We start from the raw sequence: 25,823 nt of genomic DNA, 5'->3' as shown, positions 1-25,823 counted from the left end.
AACATATTTTATTAGACAAATGTATTATAAGCATTACTGCCACCTCACTTCTTTGTCATTTCATATAAAAATAATTAGTGAAAAATTCGGTGACCGGGTATCTCATCAAATGACAATTCAACACACCGAAAAAAGTGATAAAACAAAAATTAGGTTAAATAGGTTACATAGGTAACTATGTATTTAACCTAGTTTTTGTTTCATCACTTTTAATTATTTATTTGTATTTATGTTTTAAATGCATATTTACAGAATAAAAAAATCCAATAACAAAAATACATTATACAAATACACAATCATAATTGCCTAATTAGCGATTTAAATTTATTAATGCTCAGGTGGAAAATGTCGATGTCAGAGGCTAGTAAGTTTAGAAGGACTATCATTCTTCCGAGAGGCATTGCTGATGGTAAGTTAGTCCTACATCTCGGAAGAATGAATGGTTTGTGTCTACGCGCAAGAGCGAAGTTATCAGGGACGTAATTTTATTCAAAATTTTTGGATTGTTGATATGACTGTTCGACAAGTTATAGGCCATCATCAGCAACGCAGCTTTCCGCCTGTTGACAAGACTATCGATACCCAGCATTCCGGAAAGGAAGGCTGATGGGTATAAATAGGGATAGTACCCGAAGTCTCTAAGATAAAGATAACATAGAAACTTGATGACAGTGATGCAAGTATCGCATAACAGAATTCTCAGTGTTACAAGAATAGAACGGAAGTCCTTGCTTGGTAGATCCAAATCGGAAAAAATGGAATATTGAATAGTTTGATAAAAAAAATTACTTGTAAATTTTATTTTTTAACGTGAATGCACAAGAATCCCAACCGCTCACAACTGAGTTCGAAAAGAAAAAAAATCATCCAAATCTCTCCTCATTTTGTAGTTGGAACCGCCACATTTTCAAAATTCAGTTGTTTTTTCGGCAGTTTGGAGTTAGAGGTAGGTGTTTTGGGTATGTTGTGAGGCTGAAGGTACGGGGGAGGGGAAGATGCGGTAGAGGAAGCTGGGAAAGTACCTGGCTATTCAGATCTGGTCGCCAAACATAGCTGAATCCATTTCAAACAACGTTCGATTCTGAATGGGTTGCCACCTAGACCACTGTGTGAAATGCACTGATAATAATGTATGAACAAAATATGCACTGTAAAAATTACCAATAAAACAAATCAAAATACATTCTTTAGAGTTTTATTTTTAAACAGTATTTACATGATGTATATATATAGCTATTATAAATACAAAAGAATTGCCATTTGTAATATTCCCATAAATACACAAATATTCAGATGAAATAAATTTAAAAACGTATTAGAGATAAAATACACAAGGCTGCAGTAAATGGGCAGGTGAAAGAGATTGGAAAGAGGAAGGTTGGGTAACTCCTCTGGCTATTCAGATCTGGTCACTAAACATGGCTAAAGCCATTTCAAGAAATTTTTTATAATTATTATTTTTTTCTCTGTCAAAAGTGCAATGGCCAATTTGTGTATTTCATCGATAAAACCATTTTGATTTTTTTTTTAAAATATTTTTATATAAACCATTGTAAAATATATTAAAAAAATATGCACAAATGTAATTGATTTATTCCAAAATCGTTTATAAGTCTTTAATTTTAGGAAATATAAAGAACTAACTCTCTAATATATTTATAATAAGACTGATAAAGTTTTTTTATCAACCTCTTATTTTAGGTTGGAATTCTACAAATTTATTTACAATTATTATTACAAGGATGAATGAACATGTGTTACATACAATTTAAGAAACCATAATATGGGGTAACTTTTTAATCATGCGGTGACTTTGGTCCTTGCGGATAATATTTTCTACATAATTCGCGCTACCACTTGTATTCGCTTCATTCATTTTTTTTTTTTAGGCAACAATGGTATAATGACATTTTGGAAATAAGTGTTAAATTAGTTGGTTTCTAGTTATATTAAAACATATTATTGACGGTTGAATTGTGAAGTTATTTTTTAAATACATTTATTTGACATTCATTTTTGTTTTCGGGAAAGAATGAATGAATCGATCCGATCAACAAGCCGATTCATTGTCAATGACAATGCATTCTATCAACTTTTGGTTGCAATCACGTACACACACGCGGTCATATGAGCATTTCTCTGAAATCGGATAACATTACAGTAGTTAATATATGAAATAAATGTCAGTCCTACCCGATCGCAATTTGGTGAGATTGGTAGAGTTAGTCGACTCCAGTTCCAGGGTAAGTAGGTTTAATACTCAGTTGTTTTAAAAGACATAGTGTATTACAGTAAAAAAAACATGGTTATTTACAGGTTGATTTTTATTATGTATTTTCGGACAGAGAAAAATATTAATTTGTTGTGATTGGCCGTCTCTATCTATTTCGATAGTTTAAAAATGCGTAATATTATTTATAATTGATGACATCAAAATATTCCACACAAATGATAAGGACACACCATATTAAGGACGGGTTGTTTCGGAGAATTTGAACAATTCATCAAATTTCAACGTTCATTTCCGGGTTCTGTGAAAGTCCTATCCAAGTTCTGTTAATATATCATTATAGGCTATTTGCTTGACAGAACTGAAATAAAAACAGATCTTGAAAAAATCTTTCGCATAACTGGAAAATGAGCGTTGAAATTTGATGAATTGTTAAAATTCTCCGAAACAACCCGCTAAGTCTCCCCATTTTACAATATGAATTGAGAATTGAAAAAAAGACATGATTTTTAGCTCAATTTAAGTGGTCCCATATTCTGCAAAACGTTGCAGAAAGGATAAAAAAAAACAATAAAATATTTAAGTAAATATAATTTACATATTACTAAAAAATAAAAGTCGTGAAGGAATTTTTTCTCATTATTAAGTAAACATCAACAGGGAAATTAACTTAGAACTGGTATCGTAATGCACAGATAAATGTGAATGATAACCGTCTGTCCGGCAGTCCCCTATCTGTAAGATAATAATTGTATGTATAAACATTAACGGGTGGTCATAATAGGAACTAATAAATTATCAAAATGTTTTCTTTGTGCCTTTTAGCCTTAATATCTATGTACAGTAACGATTCCTGGAACTGAGTGGATAAGTTTTTCCAACTGTTAATATTATGCTACTTCTTTTAAGTTTTCTTTCTGTACATCAGACGAAGGTAGGGCAGTACCTGGCTATCCAGGTCTGGTCACCAAACACGGATAATGCCATTTCAAGCAACATTTCAATTCTGAATGTTGATCTGACACCAGGGCAATACTGAAAGTATCTTCCACTCTTTAATTTGTGAACAATGAAATTACACAAATTCATTAAATAAAATTAACTTGCGCACGCCGGGATTTGAACCCGCAACCTTCGGATTGCTAGTCGAAATCCTTACCCCTCAACCAAGGACGCCGTCAAAAAGTTGTCTTCTAAATAAGAAATAATATTATGTAAATCAAATGTCCTCTATTATGATGATAATTATTAGTGTTGTGTCAGACAGCGCTATCGGCTGCTTATCTGACAGTAACTATATAATATCTGGAAGATAACAGTATCTGGACGTTATAATACTGTAGTAAAAAAAACCACATAGTGAATCCTTAATGCAGACCTTTTCTACTAACAATAGAAACTTGTTTTTAAAAGGGAATAAGTCGGTATCAGCTGTGAGTATCAAACTCATTCCGTCTGACTGCTAGGCGAGCCTCCTATTCACCGGGCTATCAACTACATATCTGGAGGTTTTATCTATGGGTAACCTTGTCAGGGCGCTATAATATCCAAACTAAAAAAAACCCAATTTCCAGAATATTATAGCTAGAAAAGGCATTTTCTGCAATATATATTTGCTAGAGTGCACCGGGTTATCTGCAACTTGTGTACAATTGCGCTATTTGAGGTTCTGTTTATTGACAAACTTATCTGGACATGATCATCTTCACCTTTTAAAACGCAATTTCCAGCATATCATACGTAGCTAGAAAATACATTTTCTGCAGTATCTGTTAATAATACTCCCCTAATACCAATGCGATTGCGCTATCTAGAGGTTTTTCCTATCGGCAACCTTATCTGGACACTATCATACTGGCCCTTAAGAATGAAATTTCCTAGAAGGGCATCTATCTTCTGCAGTATTGATAGTCTGTTGCCATACACTATATTTGTTTGTATGTTCCAGGTATTTATTTGTTAGATTGTGAGTGAGTGGGTGGTGACTCAGGTGGTCTCCTCGCAGCTGTTCAGGGCTACCCAACCCTTCTCGCCGTTGGGCATTCGTATCTGGAAGAATCGAAGGCCGCTGTCAGCTCCTTCGACCATCTAGAAAAGATACAAATAAAATATGTTAATACAATGGTTCTTCAGGGGACTAAAAGAATTTATTATTTAGGGAAACCTTATAACTATCACCGTGTTTTCTGCAGGGGTAGACAGAGACGACCGAAGAGTACGCCACACTCCTTGCCCTATTCACGTATATACATACTGTTCTTTTAATCAGAAAGAGCATCATGGTTAGTTAGTTAATAATAATAAATAATAATAATAAGAATTTATTCCAGAATGTATGCAGGGGTAGTGCAATGCAATTAAAGTTAAAAAGAGAAAACTTTACTTTTAATTTGCAAAAAAATTGGACGCATTCCTTGACAAACGTGATTAGGTTCTGTTGTCGCAACTATATACATCTCTCTTTAACATATGTTCCTGCATTCCTCCACTCAATTACCTGTCTGCTAGTCTGGAGTACCTACATACCTACATGAGTGACAATGCAACAATTTATTATACATGATCAGTCTGTTAAGAAAACCTGTGCGGTGTACACGTTAAGTGTTCCCTCAGTGTATTTAATTCGAGTCTATTACGGAAGCTTATGCAGTGATCACCGGCAGTGTCCCTCAAGGCCATCGATCAAAAAGACCGAGGTAATCATTTTCCAATTCTAACTGTTAACCACAGCTACACCAATAGTTGGGTCAAATACAATATTGCATACAATATTTGCGACTCCAGGTTCATAATCACCCTTCTGACAAAATTTAAAACAATAATCATCAAATGTACTAACTTCAGTTTGTGATGTGAAATATTTCAGCGTTAAATTATTCAGGTTCAGTGAAATTTTAATTTTTAAAATTGGAACTGATGAGCAATGAAGTAGGTACCAAAATTATTTTACTTTTTAATTCTATATTTGAAATGTGTGTTTCGTTTGTAAAAAATTATAACAGATGATTTTTCAAGTTTACTAAAGGTGTTCGTTCGAAAGGAAAATTTTTGAGGTCACTCAAATTTAAAAAAAAAAATATATATGTATGTAATTACATAAAATTGAAATATTTGTTTTTGAAAAACAATAATCCTGAGGCAATTATTTTATAAACACTTTCAGCTTATTATAATAATAATTTTTCTCACGTCTGCGCCAGTATATTGATATATAGATGCGAGAGGTGAGTTCTTACCTCATGAGGAACTTCATCCTCGCAGCCGATGATCTGAATCCTGTCAGAGTCGATGAGGTCCATAGTAGATGTGTTGTCATCATCCAGCTCCTTTTCTTCTTCTTCCGCTGTCTCTTCTTCATCCAGCGTTTTTGACTCCCCGTCTGTTAAACAACATTATAATTAGTTAACTAACCATCACGCCATTTCCCCAAAGGTGTACAGACTTCTTGCTTCATTCAAATTCATACATTACTCATGGTGAATGGTGGTCTTACATCAGGGCGATACAAAAAATATCTTCCACTGTGGAATAAATTAAAATATACTATTATAAATTAATCAAATAAAATTTAGTTGCTCATAGTGGGGATTTGTTAGTTGAGTAATACCTATAACAATGCTTATTTAGTTATATAGTATAAATAATGATCATCTCACCGGCGCCCTCTACCACGATATGGCCGTGTTTCACGTGCGTCCGGACAAACAGCTTCTGCTGCGAGTTCCCTTCCTCGTCCTCGTCTCCCTCTTCCTCCTGGAATACAAGGTGCTGGTGCTGATCCTCGCGCAGCTCCTGCGAGTGCTGGGAGCCAGCCCCCGACAGGGTCACGTCGGACACCAGGGAGTGGCCTTCCGAGAATACTTCCTCTTTTATCTGGAAACGTGTTACGGGATAAATAAGCAAAGAATTTTAATAGAGATAACATAGGTTTAGGAGAGAACATAACGAAGGTTCCTCCATTTTTTGCAAAATTAGACATTGTTTTGTTCCTTTTCACTTTTTAAAATTGACATGTTTGACTCCCCAGATTGTACTTTAATAATAGTAATAATAACATGGCATTTATATAGCGCAGTTTAGTGTCATTTCACTTCAAGTGCGCTTAACTACTCGTATAACAAACTTAAAAATGGTAATTCAGTATTAGTGGTTCTAAAAATTATTCCTACAGTGTGCCTTACCTAATACAGATCTAATATTATAGCACTAAATACACTGTTTATACAAAGTGATGACAAAATTTAGAATAACAATAACAGCAGGACAGGACAAAACAAGAATATTAAAACTAAAACATAATAGAAAACAGGAGGCAGTTTGTGCTCAGAAATGAGAATCTTCTGAGCAGACATTTTAAAAAGGTACAATAAGGAGACAACCGAAATCAAAAAATTACGGGAAGTTTTAGAATATGGCTTATTATAAAATATCTTTTGTGGTGAAGAAGTGGGAACTTAGATCATATATGTTGATTGGTTGTAGAGGCGGCTCTAGGGAAGAAAGCGTGGCAGGTCATTTGAAAAAAATGTGTGACTAATCTTTTTCTGATATTGTAAAAAATGTACGTATATTATTATCTATATCAATTTGTAGGTATGTCATGAGTCAGCAACTCTAAATACATATTATGTTAATATAGTAAATTGGAAATAACTACACAATCCATGTAATTTTGGTAAATTATGTTAAAGAGATTATGTTTGAATGTAGTTATGCAGTAAATAAAATAAGAGTTTGAAACGCCCGTCCGCAGTATCTAAAGATACTGGGTGCGAAGCTAAGAGTATGGTGGTTCGTTGGTGCGAAACGTCCTGACTTTTATCAATTCCCTTTCAATCTAGACTAGCGATTCTATTTGACAATGATCTTTTACGTTTTTTGTTTTGTTTCATTATTCAGCTTTATTCTACATCGATAACAACATAGAGAATTATTCCAAACTTTTCCCGAACTGTCCAATTGAAAAACAACCATTGTTCCACACACGACAAGCGTGTAAAATGAAAAACTGACATATGTTTATACCACCATCTCTTTAAAACATATAATATTCATCGTGCTGTCTCCCTCACGGCAATGACTTAAGCGTCCCTAAGCTTTCTTCGGTACCTAATTTTTACTTCGACGAAAGACATAGTGCCATCTCGTTTATTCTATGGCGCGCATAGGGACAGAAGATGACAAAGGGGACATTCTTTAAATTGACCCAGCAAATCGTGTGAATTTGTGAATGAAAGCTTCTAATAGAGACAACAGATTCACTGCTCGCAGCCCTGTCCATTTCAAATAAATTAAGTATTCATTATTCAAGGGTCAGGGAGATGTGACCTAAATTTAGGTATAATGAATATTGCACTCGGGTGAAGTCGGCAAGGCACCGTGGCTTCATCGCATAGACTGACGGGTTTCAACTCCCGAAATAAAGTACAGTAAAACCCCTATTTTACGTTTTTTAAGGGACTGAAAAAAAAAACCTAAACGGAGGGAAAATGTAAATGGGGGGTATTGAATTTTTCTCGCACTGACAACGTTTTTCTTTGTTGAGACATAATAATAAAATACGTAATACACTTTAGATTGTAATAAACTTAACGAAAACCAAACAAGAAACGTAAAAACTATGTGATGATCGCGAATAATCTCAAAAAGAAGCGTCACAAATCGAGTTAAAAACCGAATGACAGATGAGTAAATAAGCCGAACAAATGATGCTACAGTATTTTACACATGGCTAAAATTCAAAAATGTCGGCCAATCACAGCGTTATGCACCGTACCCAGACCAATCACGGAACGGCCGGCTAAAATTGAAATATGTCGGCCAATCACTGCGCCGTAAGCCGACCTATTACGGCACGGCCGTGTCAAGCCCGTAAAACTAACATTTTTTGAATATTTTCGACGTAAATTGCTGGAAAAAAAACGTAAAAAGCGAGTATCAAATGTACTAAAATATATCGGGACTGAAATAATTACGCGTAATTGGCGAGAAAACGTTAAATCTGGGGACGTAAAATTCGGGTTTCACTGTATAATTTAACACTTACGTTATTGATGATGACCTCCTGGCCATCTTCCAATATGAAGGTGTTGCCCAAACCTTCCAGTTTGCTGGTGTCAAATTCTCCATTCAATCTGGGCTGGTTTACTACGATCTTGTCACTCAAGTGACCCTGTAAATATCAAGCAACATTATATTACAATGTATTATCGCATGACATTTCCGTACCGGATGGAACAATGTAATTACTTTTGTAAATCTCACGAGTTTTACTAGTAAAGAGGCCTTATAAAGCAGCATGATTAATAAAACTAGGGAATCTTCATAATACACACTTTATAAGACAATAATAAAGAAATGGATAATAAATAAATAATAATAAATAAATAAATAAATAATAAAATGGCAACTTAAAGACAAGTTCAATGTTTATAAGACATGGTTTTTTATGCATGGCACAAAGGATAACAAATTATTATGAGCAATATTAATTAATCGCCTCAAATATCCATACAAATTAGTTTTCTGGTGGGAAATTTAGCACTAACAAAACCTTTTGTTGGAAATAATCCGACATAGCTCAGAGGTCCAGAGCACCTGACCAGACATCAAAAAGCGCGGGTTCAATTCCCATCGACGGAATTTTGTTTTTCCTCGGAAGATATTTTCAATTTGTATGGATATTTCAGGCGATTAATTATTGCTTACAGTAATTTGTTATAAATTTATTCATTTTTTAAAGAACATCACATTTATCAAGTATCGAGAGAGGTATGAATGTTGTACAAGTTAGTATGTGATATGTATACCTGAGATTGCATGTGAGCGTAGAGCAGAGGTTTGCGCATGAAGCCGGCTCCGCAGTACTGACACTCGTACGGCTTCTTGTCAGAGTGGATGAAGCGGTGCGCATTCCTGTTGTCTCGCGAGTTGAACGCCTTGTCGCACACCTGCACAAACAACAACAACAACATTACATCACAATCATAATCTAACTACTAAATAAACAACTGATTAGTGGACTAATTCTCTGCTCACAAAGGCCCTTCGTCCACAGAGATAAGCAAGTATCCGATACTCGATATTCACGACTACTGCTATACAACCATATGTTGCCGACACTTTTTAAACCCGTCGAAGACGCCAGTCTCCCACGACCAGCCGGGCGAGGTTGTTTCTACTCACATAATCGATACTTCAAAGATGGCATCACTTATTATAACAATGCGTGTGCTTTAAATCATTTTTTTTATTTGGTACAATATTTTTTACATTTCAAAGTTTTCCAGTAATGTTGGCCTCACTGGGTGGCTTGCCCGTTCTGAGGCCTTCATTTTATAATATGAAAATATAATCTACATAATACATAAAGAGAAAATAATACATTTAAAATATGATCTTGTGTGTTTGTGAGTGATTTGTGTTTATATTGGTTTTGTGTGTTACGTGTAGGTTTTATTTTTATTTTATGCTGTGACATTTTGGTAATATTGTCTTTTTTGTTCTTTAATCCATTTTGTGATTTTGTGTGTGAATTTATTTCTATTTTCCTCAATTTTAATTTCAAGTTTTACACTGTTGAATGCTTTTATAGCATGGTATTGGTAGTGTCTTTGTCCAAAGCTTGAATTTACCGTCGGAGTTTTATGTTTTCTTTGTACGCTTGTCTAACTGGTCTGTTAGTGTTATTTTGTGTATGTTGAAATTTATTTTTTTTTGTCAAAAATGTACTTTAGTAGTGTTTTAACGTATAATTGGCGTATATCTAGTACGTCACAGCTGTTGAATATTTGGTCTGTATCAGTCAGTCTACGTTTTTTTAGTATTATCTTTAAGATCGTTTTCTGTGCGGTTTCTATGTAATTGATAGCCGAGTTTGTTGCTCCTCCCCAAGCAATAATTCCATATTCTATTATTGATTGGCAGAGTGCAAAATATTTTGTTTTCAATTGTTTTATTTTATATATGTTTCTTATGTTTAGGAAAATGTGTATTGTTTTGAGAAGTTTATTTGTGATTTGTTTGATGTGAGGTATCCATCTAAGGTTATGGTCAATTACGATTCCTAGATACTTTATTTGTTCTGTTTTTTCTAGAGGAGGGCAATCGCAGATGTTGGTGTTTAAACATTCGTGTATTTTTATGGTGTTTGTGTTGTTTTTTGGCTGTCCCATTACTGGGAAGAAAACAGTCAACAAAGAATGACAGGATATAAAAATAACAGCTACAGCAACTGTTTGGTTGAAAGCATTCTAGTTGTGACATTTCGAGAATTCAACAATTATTGATTGCGACGAGGGTCGTGGACTGTGCGCGACAAGATTGTTTGCGACGTGAGTACACAACAAGAGTATCAAATACTTACCCTCCCTGTGTTTTCTTTTCTAAAGAAATAATGTAGAATTCGAGGCACTGTTTTTAGAAAACTTTGGATTGTGTCAATGGTAATGAAGAAAGTTTTGAAGTTTTATTTTTTAATAAAATCAAACTTCAAATAATATTGATGCAGTTCCGATGTCTGCCGCAACAAACATTTATGCAGAAAAGTGACATAATTATCTACGGCGCTTGAGGTGATATTCATTACTATTAATAAGATGAGAGGATAGAAGGACACAGTACCTCGCACTTGTATGGTTTCTCCCCGCTGTGAATCCTGAGGTGCTTCTTGAAATGCTCGGGATAAACAAAGGTGGCATCGCAGGTGCTGCACTTGTAGGGACGCTCTCCCGTGTGGGAAGCTTTGATGTGATATTCTAGAAGTCTGAAAAGGAAACACACATGCATTTTATATTTAGGATAAAGAACAGAGAACATAATATTACCGTCATAGGAAAACAATACTGTTGTAACTGTAGTTATCTGAACCAGGCGACTATTCAATATGGACAGTGCACTCATAGGGGCCGTTCAAGTATTATGTAAGCACTATAGGGGGGCAGGGGGGTCTTTGCTTTGCTTATTTTTGATGACATGGGGGGTGGGGGGGTCGAGATAGTGATTACGTCAGCACTGCTCAGCAGTAGTTTTTTTTTTTACACATTGGCAACCCACACATTGTCTATGTTTGAAAACCGAATACATATTCGGGGATTCCCACAAATAATTAATACGTTTAGGTACTCGCTTAGTTTGTTTAAATGAATATTATGTGCATTAAAGTCCTCTATCCTAAGTCTATTTTATAAGTGCTGCTTATGAATCAATAAAATAACAGAATACATTAACAGAAAATGGCTGTCCACGCTTTATATAAAATATGCATTTAGGCAATTTATCGTAATTTTTTGAGGTTAAACGTCACATGCGCAGGTATTCTTTATTTTTTCAGGGTAGAAAGCCCAATATTTGCCGTAGGTTATTTTACATGCCTCAAGTCAACACTGCCTTTGATCCCGACCATACAAAAGCAGAAAAATTGAAAGAGCCAATATACACAACAATTACTTTGTTACCGTAAGTGTATTTCTGTAACACATTATAATATGATCGGTGGCGGTAACGATAAGAGATTAAAAATTATCGCATTAGAGTAATGATAGCGACTGACCTTCGCCGCTTGAAGCGCTTGTCGCAGTTGCGGCACTTGTAGCGCTTGTCGTCAAAGTGCGTGGCCCTCTTGTGCGACTGCAGGTTGCTGCGCTGGGAGAAGGTGGAGCCGCAGATGTCACAAGAGTAAGGTCGCTCGCCTGAAAATATATTCACAATTATTAATTTACATTAGCTCTATGCTATTATTTATCTATTAGCTATGTCTTCTTTAAAGACGCTGTATGGAGGGTCTTTTCAGGAAAGGAAGGGGAGGAAGTTCTGGGTAGGAAACGGTGTGTTCATCCCTCCCACTGCGGTGCAAAGCGATGTTCCGAGAGAGTCCCGCTGTAGACGTCAAAAGGTCTCCTCAACCAGTGTCTCCTGATCCAGTCTGCCACCCAGTCGGCGGGCAGACCCATGAACTAGGGGTATGTATGCATTATAATAAACCACTTTCTGATTTGGGGTAAGTCTGTAATTAGTATTATTCCTCAAACACTGCACATACGGCATAAATAGGCTATTTTTTCTTTTCCCATTATTTCTGGCTTTCACCCTTCAAGGGTTTTCTTCGCCATCATTTAAAATTATGGAGAAATGAAAGGTGAATTTAAATAGGCAAATTTCAAAAATTATAATGAAAATTGGAGTCGAGTTCAGACTTAAAAGAGATGAGATGTTGAATGGAGGGGAGGCAATTTTAGATAAGGCTTGATAGAAGAGAGGATATTTGTTTAGAGAGGGACAGCCAAAAAATATGTGACCTAAAGTTCCCACTTCTAGACCACAGAATGTACAATCTGGGAGTCAATAGACAAGAATTTTAAAAAGGTGGGAAGGAACGGAACAATGTCCAATTCTCATTCGAATATGTGAAGAAATTTCTTTTTTGGAATAATGGGGGAGTTGTTGAAAGGACGATTTTGATGGGATAGTCCTTTGTATTGAGGCACAGCAGGCTCCCTTGGATTGACTGGCAATGTGCCAATACTCTGCCCAAACATTGCGGGATCTATCTTTGATGATGGAAAAAATGTCAGATAGGGGAATGTGGTTTGCGAGGGTAACAACGGGGTTGGACGCTCCTTGTTTTGCCAAGGCATCCGCAATATCAAATATAGGCTCTATAATGCACAATAAATCCATAAAATGTGTTAAAGAATGATGAATATGTGGTATGTATTTCGTTACCTGTGTGCGTGCGTTCGTGGTCCCTTATTTCCGCCCGTCTAGCGAAGGCCTTATTGCAAGTTCGGCAAACAAACGGTTTATACCCCGTGTGCACCACACCGTGCACCTCTAGGTTATGTTGCGTACCAAAGGCCTTGCCTGAAATTAAATACATTTAAACATATAACTTATGTATTGACAAGAATATATTAATTTAGTAAAAATTTCCTTTATAAACTTCTTTCTACAAACATTACTGGGATGGTTAACCCCTCAAGACCCTGGCATTTTTTTTTGTCGGAGTATTTGCGCTTTGCAGTAAAAATACAAATAAATGGAATATTTCTGAACGTATTTGAAAACTATAAAGTTTTTGAAAGGTAATGAAATACGCTTTCAAATTTTTTGTTAGAAATGAATGTATAATTTTTGAAATATTACAATTCTGAATGCAAATGTTGTAATTAAAATTACTGATAATAAACATATAATATTTTTTACATTACATATTTTATTAGATAATTATAATACAAATGTTATTGTCACCTCACTTTATGGTCGTTTTATAAAAAATAAAAAAAATTGTAAAAAATTCACAAATATTCATAATTTTATTTCAAATTGCGGTTTGGTTTCATAGAGGTATACATTTTAATTTTTCTATGGTTAACTTCTAGGATTTGAATATAAAGCGTGGTGTTTTCGCTTTCTAATCATATATTTCTCTCCATGACAGCAAGAGAGACACAACAATTTCACAAAAGGGTTTAACAAATCAAAACACAGTCACGAGGAGACTGACAGGAGAGGTGGTCAAGACTTACCGCATATGTTACAGACAAAGTCCTTGATGCCCAGGTGGGTTTTCTCATGCTGCGTTAGGTTTTGCATCGTGAAGAAAGATTTTCCGCACTGTGCACAGGTGTAGGGACGCGGTCTATCCTGGAATAGCACAAAAAATTCATTTAAATGAAACATTTAACGGGCGGTCCGTTTGATAGATTCCCCAATCTTAACAAACGGACTGCAATCTTTAGAGCACAGGCGTCAGGTAGGTATGCTGTCCTTGTTCTATCGGTATTACAATGGAAGATGCTCTGAGGAACTAGCGTCATTGATCCCTTCGGCACCGGTGCGTAGTCGGGATACACGCCAAACGCGCGCCCAACATTTGTACACAGTTGACACTTGTCACATGAGAACGGGTCGCTTCTACGATTCGTTCTTAAGTTTAACAGCTCGGCTGTGGAACGAACTGCCGGCCTCTGTGTTTCCTCCCTCCTACAACATGGGACTCTTCAAGACCCATGTTCACTCCTTCCTCTCCACAAAAAGACCCTCCACACAGCATCCCCAAAGATGACATAGGCCCTGAGGGAAATTATTTTCTTCAGGGCCTCCTGTGTGGAGTAAATATAAAAAAAAAAAAAAAAAAAAAAATATCATAGGAAGTAAATCATTTCCAAAATAGTAAAGGCTGGGTTAGGTGGGGATATAAGGTCTGGGTTAGGTTAGGTTAGGTTAGGTTAGGTTGTAAAATAACATACCATGTGTGTTTTAAGATGGGACTGGTAAGTATACTTGGATGCAAATGTCTTCCCGCAGATTTCACAGTTGTAAGGTCGGACGCCGATGTGGGTATTGTTGTGTTCTTCTAGAAGCTTCCGCGATCTACAAAATACATTTGATTACATTTACGTGGCTGTTCAAACGTCAATCAAAAACACTTTGCTGGTTCATAATTTTACAGCATTGACATTTTTGATAATAACCTAAAGAAATATCGAGATGAAGTGATGCGTACGATCGATTATTAATATGAGAGTATGGAATGTATCGGGAGCATCTCCTATCCTCTTCCTATTTTCTTCTTCCTCTCCCCTTCCTTTAACACCAAATTAATTTTAAGATATTAAAACTTCATTTCCAATGAACTTTAACATAAGAAACTTCTGTGGATTGACTTCAGTTAACTTGTATATGTATTTATATCTATCATTGTATATTATATAAAAGCTGTTTGTTTCTTATAAAATAAATAAATAAATAATGTCTTGACGACCTACATGGTGGAGGGGTAAGGCTCTCTACTACGACTACGTTCAAATCCAGTAAATATTATTTAATTATAGTAGTCCAAGAGAAAGGTCGTACGTAAGACGTCATCATTCTTGTATCTTTTGTATTTTTCATTTTCATAGAAAACTTGCGAAAAGGAAGATTTTTATGTAAATATTTTAGGATGATCGGTGATGACAACATGTACAACCTCTCTCTGGGACTAATATAATTTGTGTTATTCCACAATTATTAATATATTAAAAATAACATATAGTATATTTGCGGCATTTTCTAATGTGGAAGATACTCTCAGTATCGTTCAGAATTGAAACGTTGCTTGAAACGGCCTTAATTCGGTAAGGTGGCTAGATCTGAACCGTCAGGTACTCCCCACCTTCCTCTTCCCCACCCCACTACCAATAGCTTCACAACATACCTCAATTGGGGATGCCATAGTCTCACTAGCTACAGACAATTGGGACCAGTTGGTACTTTTGTGGTGTATTCACATTAAGAGGAAGCTACAAGCCAAAAATGTGTATATTCTTGGTATACCTTATATTGTAGGTAACAGGCATTAAAGTCGCTTGGCAAACAGAGTCTAGAATCGTTCGATTTCAAGCACAAAACTGGTTTTTATTTATTTTGTAAATAATTTTATAAGAAAGCAAAAAAGTTAATCAAGTGAAACTGTCACAGACAATGTTAGCTATAATACTGTATTTTATAAAAGTTGTTTCCTTTACGCGTTCATACATTTCTATTGAAAAAATATTTTTTTTAGTAGTTTACATTTATATTTTTTATTGAGTAATTTATTTTTTTATTTGTATTCTACTCAAGCGAAACGTTAGGAAAACCTTCAATTTATATAAAGCATATTTTTTGGTATTCATAATGTACACCAATTCGTTATAAAGATTAATCAAAATAGTTATTTAGCTCTAAGCTTCGCCTTAAAATCACCTGACAATAACTCTTACAGAGGAATATCCATACATATCATGTTGGATTTCACAAAAATAACTCTACAAACATAAGTCCAAAGTCTGCGCGAAGAGGAGAGACCGTGCCTGCAATGAACGGAGGCCGCTCAAGTAGCGCAGGTCAGGGACGCCCGCTTCCAATAGGACAAGGCGAAGAAAATGAGATGTGAACTCACCCAAACTTCCTGCCGCAGATGTTGCACTCGTGCTGCTTCAACTGCTGCAAGTGATGCGTCTTCATGTGCGAGTGATACGGCCGCACCGAGTCAAAGTCCTTCTCGCACACCATGCACTTGTACTGCCCCGTCTCACTGGTCACATGCTCCTCTGTAATACAATCAATTAATTGTATTTCACTAATATTTGCAAGGCAGACATTCGTTGCTTATGACAGGAATTGAACCTGTACCTTCTGATGTCCGGTCAGGTGCTCTGAAACCACTGAGCTATGTCGGCTTATTTCTAACCCGCCAAATAATTCAATATGTACTAATACCTCAATCAACAATTACAGCATATTATATTTTTTCCACCTGTAAACAACCAACTTTATTTTTGTAGGAAAGCCTTTGTTAGTGCTAAATTTCTCACTAGATGGCGTCGAGACATATTTTTTATTTTTACTCTGGAGACATTTTCAATTTGTATTGATATTTCAGGCAACTAATTATTGTTTATAATTATTTGTTATCCTTTGTGCTATGCATAAAACCTTGTCTTATAAACATTAGTTTATCATTGAAAAACAGTAATTATTTTTTACATTATCGATCTAAGTACCACGTTTTGTAATTAAAAACGTCAGTTAGTTAATAAAAATAATATTATTGATAATTGAATATTATTTAAAAAAATTCTTAAAACGTAACTTTTATCAATAAAAAAGATTATTATAAAGTGTAGTATCCTGTAGATTCACCTTAAAAGGGGGCTTGGATTCAGGATTGATAAAATACGTAAGGCTGGTTAAATAATTACAGAGATCGTTTATTGCTTGTTAACTGTGAGACTACAGAATACCGAATCACAATACAGACTACCGCCAAAGTGCTCCCCGCACCTCGCGGCCCGTAGGTAGGTACCGAGTACATAAATAGTTTGATACATAAATAGTTTTATACAGTATATGTACCTAATTTTAAACCAACTCCTAAAAACTTTTTTTTTTCAAATGTTTCTGGCTTTCACTTCTTAAAGGGTGTTCATTTCAAATTGTGGAGAGAGGGACGGTGAATTTATATATTAATTTTGTTTAAATTGCATGAAAGATTGGAGTCAAATTTAGGGTTTGTTTTCTTGTTCTCTCAAAAGAAATCTGTTAATATTTGTCTCTTTTGAGTAATAAGTTTGCCGATCACTGGGTTAGGTTAACATTCTGGGTTAGGTTAACATTCTGGGTTAGGTTAACATTCTGGGTTAGGTTAACATTCTGGGTTAGGTTAACATTCTGGGTTAGGTTAACATTCTGGGTTAGGTTAACATTCTGGGTTAGGTTGACTGAAATGTGAGTTAAGTATACCCATGTGCCTGGTAAACTCCCCTCTCCGGCGGAACATCTCCCCGCAGACCTCGCAGATGTGCAGCCGCACGTTGTGGATGATGCGCAGATGGTACGTCATCACCTTGCTCACGCCGAAGAAGATCTCCACCACCTCTCCGCCATCTGGCTCTTGGTCGGGGTCCTCCTTTACCGCCTCTTCCAGGTCTGCGGAATGTCAGACAAGCCGTGATCATATATATATATATATATAGGGCAATAATAATATATCAGAGTAACCGGAATGGAAAAAATAGGACAATAATGTGTCAGATTGACAGGATCACAGGAATGGATGAAATAGGATGATATTGACAGGAATGGAATAGGAAAATAATGGGTCAGATTAACAGGAATGGAAAAATATGAAAATAATGTGTCAGATTGACAGGATGACAGGAATGGATGAATAGGACAATAATGTGTCAGATTGACAGGATGTCAGGAATGGATGAATAGGACAATAATGTGTCAGATTGACAGGATGTCAGGAATGGATGAAATAGTATAATGTAGGATGATATTGATAGGAATGGATGAATAGGACAATAATGTGTCAGATTGACAGGATGTCAGGAATGGATGAAATAGTATAATGTAGGATGATATTGATAGGAATGGATGAATAGGACAATAATGTGTCAGATTGACAGGATGTCAGGAATGGATGAAATAGGATAATGTAGGATGATATTGATAGGAATGGATGAATAGGACAGTAATGTGTCAGATTGACAGGATGTCAGGAATGGATGAAATAGGATAATGTAGGATGATATTGATAGGAATGGATGAATAGGACAATAATGTGTCAGATTGACAGGATGTCAGGAATGGATGAAATAGGATAATGTAGGATGATATTGATAGGAATGGATGAATAGGACAGTAATGTGTCAGATTGACAGGATGTCAGGAATGGATGAAATAGGATAATGTAGGATGATATTGATAGGAATGGATGAATAGGACAATAATGTGTCAGATTGACAGGATGTCAGGAATGGATGAAATAGGATAATGTAGGATGATATTGATAGGAATGGATGAATAGGACAATAATGTGTCAGATTGACAGGATGAAAGGAATAATATAATAATAATAATAATATCTTTATTTAGGAAAGTTTACACATTACAACTATACATACATATTAAGGTGTACATTAATTTGTAACTTTTATATTTAAGGTTATAAATTTAACAAAAATTAAGAACTATTTATACAAACATAATATTTTGAAGGTAAATAGAAAATAAAAGCACAGTTGTGGTTTCTCAAATACCGCCTCACTAGGCTAGCCTGTGTTGAGGCAGAATTATTTGTGTTAGTTCCTAATACCATTGAACATACCTATACTTGTATTAAGAAGTATTCGCTCAATAATGTGGTGACTTCAATAATTGCAAATTTGGGTGAATGCACCGGTAAAGGCCCTATTCTTATTTTTAATCCAAATTTTTACATTATCTTTGTAATTTTTTTGTGAATCACTTTGTTTTATGCTGTCTGGAAGAATGTTGTAGAGTCTTGTCGCAAAGTATTTAAAATTTCGTTGACCAAACGTAGTATGTGTTTTCGGAATTTGTAATAAGATTTTGTTATTGCTTCGAGTACATCGTGTATTTGAACTTTTTATGTAGTAATTATTTATATTTGAGTATAGATGAGTTAAGATAGTTTTTGCATATAGCTGCCGAACATCGAATACATTCATAATATTAAAAATTAGATTTGAGTCTGTAATTATAGGTAGCCTTAGAATTATTTTTAAAATTGTTTTCTGAGCCTTTATGATTGGGTCTAGTGCAGATGAAGTGCCGCCTCCCCATGCTATGATACCATACTCAATAATAGATTGGCAGACTGCAAAATAAATCATTTTCAGGTCTTGAAAGCCGAGAAAGTTTCGTATGATTCTAAAAAAGTGCATGGTTTTTCTAATTTTGTTTGCAATTATTTGGGTATGAAGGTTCCATTTGAGATATGGATCAATGGTGAGGCCGAGGTACTTCATCTGAGTAGAGCGCTCAATGTAGGGGCACTGACAACATTCATCGGAATTCAAACACGAGTGTATTCTGATGGAGGCATCATCAGGAGGTTGACCAGTAATATTAATACTAGGTGTGACATATTTAGTTTTCTCTGTGTTCAGTGTGAGCGTGTTTATATCCAACCATTTTTTTACCATGCTTATGTCCGTTTCAGCTTTTTTGTAGACAGCTAGCCAAGTGTCAGCTTCAAACAGTAAGACGGTGTCATCGGCAAAACTAACGATTTTCCCCTGAATATTAATGTTGCATAAGTCGTTAATATACAACAGGAACAAAGACGGACCTAATATACTACCTTGTGGTATACCGTAGTTAGATGAACAAGTGTTGCTAAGTATGTTATTTATTTTAACTTGTTGCTTGCGCTCATTAAGGTAACTTTTAAAAAAGTTAAGTTCGTTTCCCGTAATACCGATTTGTTCAAGTTTGTTTATTAATTTACTGTGTGATATTGTATCAAAGGCTTTGGAAAGATCTAAGAAGATTGAAATACATTTTTTCCTTTTATCAAGGTGTTTTACAATGAAATCTGTGACAGCGGCAATAGCGTCCGAGGTGCTCTTGTTTTCTTGAAACCCGTATTGATTTTCTGAGATCAGTTTATGGCTCACGAGGAATCTTACCAGCTGTGAGTTGATGACTTTTTCAAATACTTTTGATAGGCTTGTTAGTAGGGTTATTGGTCGGTAATTATTTATATCAGTCTTGTTTCCTGTTTTATGTATAGGAATAACGATACCTTGTTTAAGATTTGAGGGGAAGTGGCCCTGAGTGATACTAAGGTTTATTAAATGTTCTAGGGGCAATGCAATTTCCGTAGACAGCGTTTTCAAGATCTTGGTTGTTATGCCATAAACCCCGGCTGAAGAAGTGATTTTTAGGGAATTGATAATTTTTAGAATCTCTTCTTCTGACACCGTTTGGAAATTGAGTCTTCTGTTGGAGTATTGAAGTCCTCTTTCAGTAGGTTGAACATTCCCATAATTTGGTAGACGAGAAGCAAGATTTGAACCAATATTAATAAAGAAATTATTGATGTAATCCGCAACGACCTTGGGATTTTTTGATGTGTCAATAATTTTTCCATCAATGCAGAGTTTTTGTATGTCCTGTTTGTCTTTGGCATATTGAGTATTTGTGGCTTCTCTTAGAATTTGCCATATTTTTTTGGGATCGTTATTGCTTCCTTTGATTTTGTCTCCATAGTAGATTTCTTTTGCCTTTCTAATGACTTCCCCGCACGTATTTCTGTATCTTTTATAGATGTTTAATGAGATTACGTCGTAAGGATTGTCTTTCACTTTTTTGTGTAGTGCATTTCTTCTGCGAATGCAGTTGATGATTGAATGACTTATCCATGATTTCAAGGGTTTAATTTTGTTTGGAATTTTTTTTGACAAAGTTGTGGTATTATTACTTAATTCATTTTTCAAAAAGTCAACAAAATATCTCCATGCATCATCTGAGTTTTTTATTTGGAAAAGCTCTTGCCAAGATTTATTTTTAATTGAGGTTTTTAAATTTTCAAAGTTAATATTATTGTATATAAGAGACTGATCTCGTCTATTTTGTGTGGTGTTGGATTGCAAAGTGAAGATTGTTGTGTAATGATCTGTAATTGTTGATTTGTAAACGATGCTTTTGTTTTGTTTATTAGTTTTGACCATTATGTGATCAATACATGAACTTGATTCATTGACTATTCTTGTTGGTGTATTGATGGTACTAATTAATCCATGGAATTCTAACATGTTCAGGTAGTCGTGACATTGGTGATGTGGATTATTTGGGAGTATGTTGATATTTAAATCTCCCATAATTATCAAATTTTTAGTATGGGAAAGATTGGATAATATGCTATTAAGACTGTTTAGAAATGGTGTGATATTACGATTCGAAGGAGAGCGGTAAATTGCTAGAATGCAAGTGTCATTATTGTATGTTATTTGCAAACAGTTCGCGCCAATAATGTCTATTTCCGTTACAATGGGGTTAAGATCATTTTTTGTGTATACCACGACTCCATCGTTCTGGCTATCATGTTTTGTCGAATTGAAGGAAGAGTAGTGATTTATTAATTTTGCAGTATAAATGTTTGACAACCAACATTCCGTGAGAATAATTATATCGAAGTCTATATTAAGGTGGTTAAGCTGTATCTGGAGTTCATTAAAGTTTTTATTAATTGACCTAATATTTTGGTGCATAATTGTAGTGTTTTTTACCTCTGCTATAAGGTATTTGCAAATTTTGGCATCTGAAGTAGTAAAAGGGTTGATTTGATCACCATGTTCTGCATGTACGCGATTAAAGTTAATAGCCATTATAAAATTTATAATAAACAAAAAAAAGAATTGTTTAGTTCCCTTGAATGAGAGCTCCACTAATCCGTGGCCATCACTGGGGGTTTCAACCTTTTATTGCTAGTGCAGGAGTTCATTATTGTTACAGTGCGAAAATAAGCATAAAAGATATGACTCACCAATATTGGGGGAAACGACCCAGTGAATGACCAGTAAAAGTTGGACTCTCAATCAAAGAAATTAATCAATTCTTTTAAGATCATCCGAATGTTTGATGTAGTGTATTTGCCTGTCGCCGTCATTTTTCCTAATCATTATTTTACAGTCTTTGTACCAGACATATTTGAAGCCCATTTCTTTTGCCTTTGTTTTAGACCTCCACAGAAGATCTTTGAAATAGGGACCAAGGATTTCACCAACAAAAATCTTCTGGAATCCGTTTCCTTGTGTTGTAATTGTATTAAGTTGCCTTTTGTTCAGTAGAATTTGTCGTCTTTTTTGGGGGTTAGTAAATCTGACGTGGAGTTTTGGGGGAACTCCAGGTCGTCGGTCCGGAATTTTCTTGATGTCGAGGATGTCATCGCTTTTTAATTCGATTCCTGAGACTGCGGCCACCCGTTTAATAATTTCTGCAGGCTGCTCACCCTCTTTTACTTCGATCCCAGTAAATTCAAGGGTGTCTTCATGAGTTACTTGCTCCACTACTGCCAGTCTGACTTCCAGGCTCTTTATTATTCTGTCTTTTTCCGTTAGCTCCTTTCTCATTAAATCAACTTCCGAAACCAGTTTGATAATGGTCTCCATCTTAAGATGAATGTCATCGTACTGACGGCTGATGAAGTCCCTTGTGTTTCTGGTTTCTTGATTTTCGTCATCTATTTTCTTTATTATTGCTTGTTTAAATACTTCCAATTTTTTTTCCATTTTCATCTCCATTTTCTCCAGGAGATTATCGAAGTTTAAAACGTAGGGCTCAGATGAAAGGTTAGCAGCTGTCGATTGTCCTTTGCTTCTCAGATTTTTTTCTGAATTTGCCATTTTGGTTGACTCTGTGGGTCAAACACTGCCTCTATTACCCTTTTGGTTGACTTGCGATGTACTGATAATTTTTCGATTTTAAACTATTGATAATTATTTATTCACTGGTCAATCACTGACAAATCAAACACTGAATTAGTAAAACTAACAATTCTCATCGGATTTGACACATTCACGGGGAAATTTACTCGCTGTACCAGATTGTTAACTATTTATTTCGGGAGCAGATCAAAACACAGCTGTCACTCGATTATAGGTATTGTTGTATGTTGAGTGGATGTTGAATGGATGAAATAGTATAATGTAGGATGATATTGATAGGAATGGATGAATAGGACAATAATGTGTCAGATTGACAGGATGTCAGGAATGGATGAAATACGATAATGTAGGATGATATTGATAGGAATGGATGAATAGGACAATAATGTGTCAGATTGACAGGATGAAAGGAATGGATGAAATAGTATAATGTAGGATGATATTGATAGGAATGGATGAATAGGACAATAATGTGTCAGATTGACAGGATCACAGGAATGGATGAAATATGATGATATTGACAGGAATGGAATAGGACAATAATAGGTCAGATTAACAGGAATGGAAAAATATGAAAATAATTTGTCAGATTGACAGGATGACAGGAACGGATGAATGGGACAATAATGTGTCAGATTGACAGGATGAAAGGAATGGATGAAATAGGATAATGTAAGATGATATTGACATGAATAGATGAATCGGACAATAATGGGTCAGATTGACAGGAATGGAAAAAAATAGGATGATAATGGGTCAGATTAACAGGAATAGAAATATAGGACAATAATGAGCCAGATTAACTAGAATATAAAAAATAGGACAATACCATTATTGTTCCCGTTAATCTGGCTAACTAATTAACAGGAATATAAAACAATGAACATTATGGACAACAATGGGTCAAATTGACAGGAACTGATGAAATAGGATAAGAAACTTTGTTGTGCGGAAGTTAATATCTAAAGTTGTCAAAAATTGTGGCATAGATATTGCATTCTGCAAAAACAATAATTTAGGATCATCGGATAATGTGATAAGCTATAATAATAATAATAATTACACAGCAGAACTTGTTTTTAAAGAAACGGTTTTTATAAATTGAATTATGAAAAAAGAGAAAAAATTTTTTTTTTTACAAATTAGATTATACCTTCTTCGTCCTTCAAAAGTGACAGTTCTATGTCCTTTCCCCCACTTTCTCCCTCCGCCACTTCCTCCTCCTCGCACTTCTTCACCTTGCTCTTCTTCTTCATCACCTCGCACAGCATGCAGTGGTAGGTGTTGTCACCAACCGGTTTCACCATCTGGACAAAAATTCATTTTCATGTGATTAGTACTGATTCGTTATGACGTTTTTTTATTTTTTCTGGCTACGCCACATTATCAGCTTTGTTCTGCTACCACAAACCATAGAGCAGAAATTCAAACTCCGCGCATGGTTTTGTACATGGAACGGCAGGCACCTAGGAAAAAGTGCGATAAGGAACAAAAATACCGTCATCGACTAAAGACAGGAGAGAAAACCGCCGTTAAATATCATTATTTGTAGCACATGCTCGACGATTGTGTGCATTACTTCATGTGAAAAAGTTCCTGGAACAGAAAGGATAACGCCTTTCTCTGCCCCAAATTACGGTGACGCAATTACAGCGTCATCGCACAAGTACAATATAAACAATTATTAATTATGAACTACGGATAAAATGCATGTGCAGTGTGCACGCAAAAGAGTCCCAAAAAAGAGAAAAAATGTTTTCCTAACCGTCTGGAGCCAGTGAGATTACGGTATCCCCAATTGGGATATGTCGTGAGGATGAAGGTAGTGTAGAGGGGATGGTGGAGAATCAATTTCTAGAGCCGGGCCATGTCAAGATTCTTTAAATGTATGAATGTGAATGAAGGAAGGAGTGTGTGCCCAGACAGAGTGTGTTGTATGACGTTTCATCCTCTCAGGGGTAGGCCCCTGCGGAAGAAACGGTGTGATGGATAGCTAGTAGGTGGTAAGATTAGGTTACCTGGTCGAAGCTAAGACTGTCTCCGTTGACGAAGTAGATTCCCCCCTTATCGGTGGACTTGTCGGAGACAATGGTGGAATTGTTCTTGATGCGGATGAAGCTATTCTTGCCCAGATTGCCCATAGAGTCCAGATTAATGGTGGTGCTATCTATAAATACAAATTACATAAATATTAAAAACACAATAATAATAATATTTGGATGATTTGTACAGCGCCGTTTTTGTGCAACCACCTCAAGGGCGCTCTACAACCTCAGTTATCCGCTGCCTGGTATCCGAAAACTACTATAATCCGCCTTTATTATTACTATGTACGAGGGATTGATCTTTGTTATTTGCGACAGAACGGACGAAATATTTCACTAGTTGGCAACACTAGCTTGTAGCGCATGCTTCCCCCTCTACAACGGGCGGTCGTTCGGCTCGGTAGTTTATCTAGTCTGGCTGTGGCTGCTGTTAGAGATGCCGTCTCCTGCCAAATGTGAAGTGCGCTTTGTTATACGCTTTCTCAATGCGGAGAAGATCCGCCCAGATGAAATTCATCGTCGTCTGATGGCCGATGATTTGTGGCGATGTGATTAACCAGCTTAAAGTTAGGAAGTGGCGTGGTGAGTTCTCGAGTGGTAGAACCAATTTAGGACCTCGCAATTACGATTTCAGAAGCCAGCAAATCAACATTCCAAACCATTTTAACAAACAAATTGGGGTATAGGAAGGTGTGCGCTTGTTGGTTTCCGAAAATGTTACTTTCACAAGGAAAATCGTGTGGAAAGTGCTCGGAAATATTTTTGGACTGTTTTGAAAGGGAAGGAGATGTTATTTTTAACTCGATCATTACAGGTGACGAA

The 25,823-nt window shown here is 35.8% G+C and overlaps 1 protein-coding gene across 1 annotated transcript in view; it reads right to left on the bottom strand.

Annotated features, from left to right (window-relative positions):
- Positions 1–1,237: 1,237 nt before the first annotated feature.
- The window catches only part of LOC149409520 (uncharacterized), a 56,874-nt gene continuing 32,288 nt past the window's right edge, over positions 1,238–25,823 (bottom strand). Inside the window, exons 8-21 of the mRNA XM_089649605.1 lie at positions 24,975–25,123; positions 24,110–24,263; positions 17,498–17,683; positions 16,155–16,305; positions 14,479–14,602; positions 13,756–13,873; positions 12,953–13,090; positions 11,781–11,919; positions 10,853–10,994; positions 9,040–9,180; positions 8,277–8,402; positions 5,887–6,103; positions 5,467–5,609; positions 1,238–4,318 (exon numbers count right to left, since the gene is read on the bottom strand). Of these exons, the coding sequence (XP_089505731.1) occupies positions 4,217–4,318; positions 5,467–5,609; positions 5,887–6,103; positions 8,277–8,402; positions 9,040–9,180; positions 10,853–10,994; positions 11,781–11,919; positions 12,953–13,090; positions 13,756–13,873; positions 14,479–14,602; positions 16,155–16,305; positions 17,498–17,683; positions 24,110–24,263; positions 24,975–25,123 (2,030 nt within the window). The 3' untranslated portion in view covers positions 1,238–4,216. The remainder of the gene's footprint in view (positions 4,319–5,466; positions 5,610–5,886; positions 6,104–8,276; positions 8,403–9,039; positions 9,181–10,852; positions 10,995–11,780; positions 11,920–12,952; positions 13,091–13,755; positions 13,874–14,478; positions 14,603–16,154; positions 16,306–17,497; positions 17,684–24,109; positions 24,264–24,974; positions 25,124–25,823) is intronic.

The sequence above is a fragment of the Hesperophylax consimilis genome, chromosome 30 (genome assembly GCF_061612785.1).
Source record: "Hesperophylax consimilis isolate HC1 chromosome 30, BYU_Hcon_1.0, whole genome shotgun sequence".
Taxonomy (NCBI): domain Eukaryota; kingdom Metazoa; phylum Arthropoda; class Insecta; order Trichoptera; family Limnephilidae; genus Hesperophylax; species Hesperophylax consimilis.
Note: the sequence above shows the minus strand (reverse complement) of the source record. Positions and strands in the feature narration are given on the sequence as shown.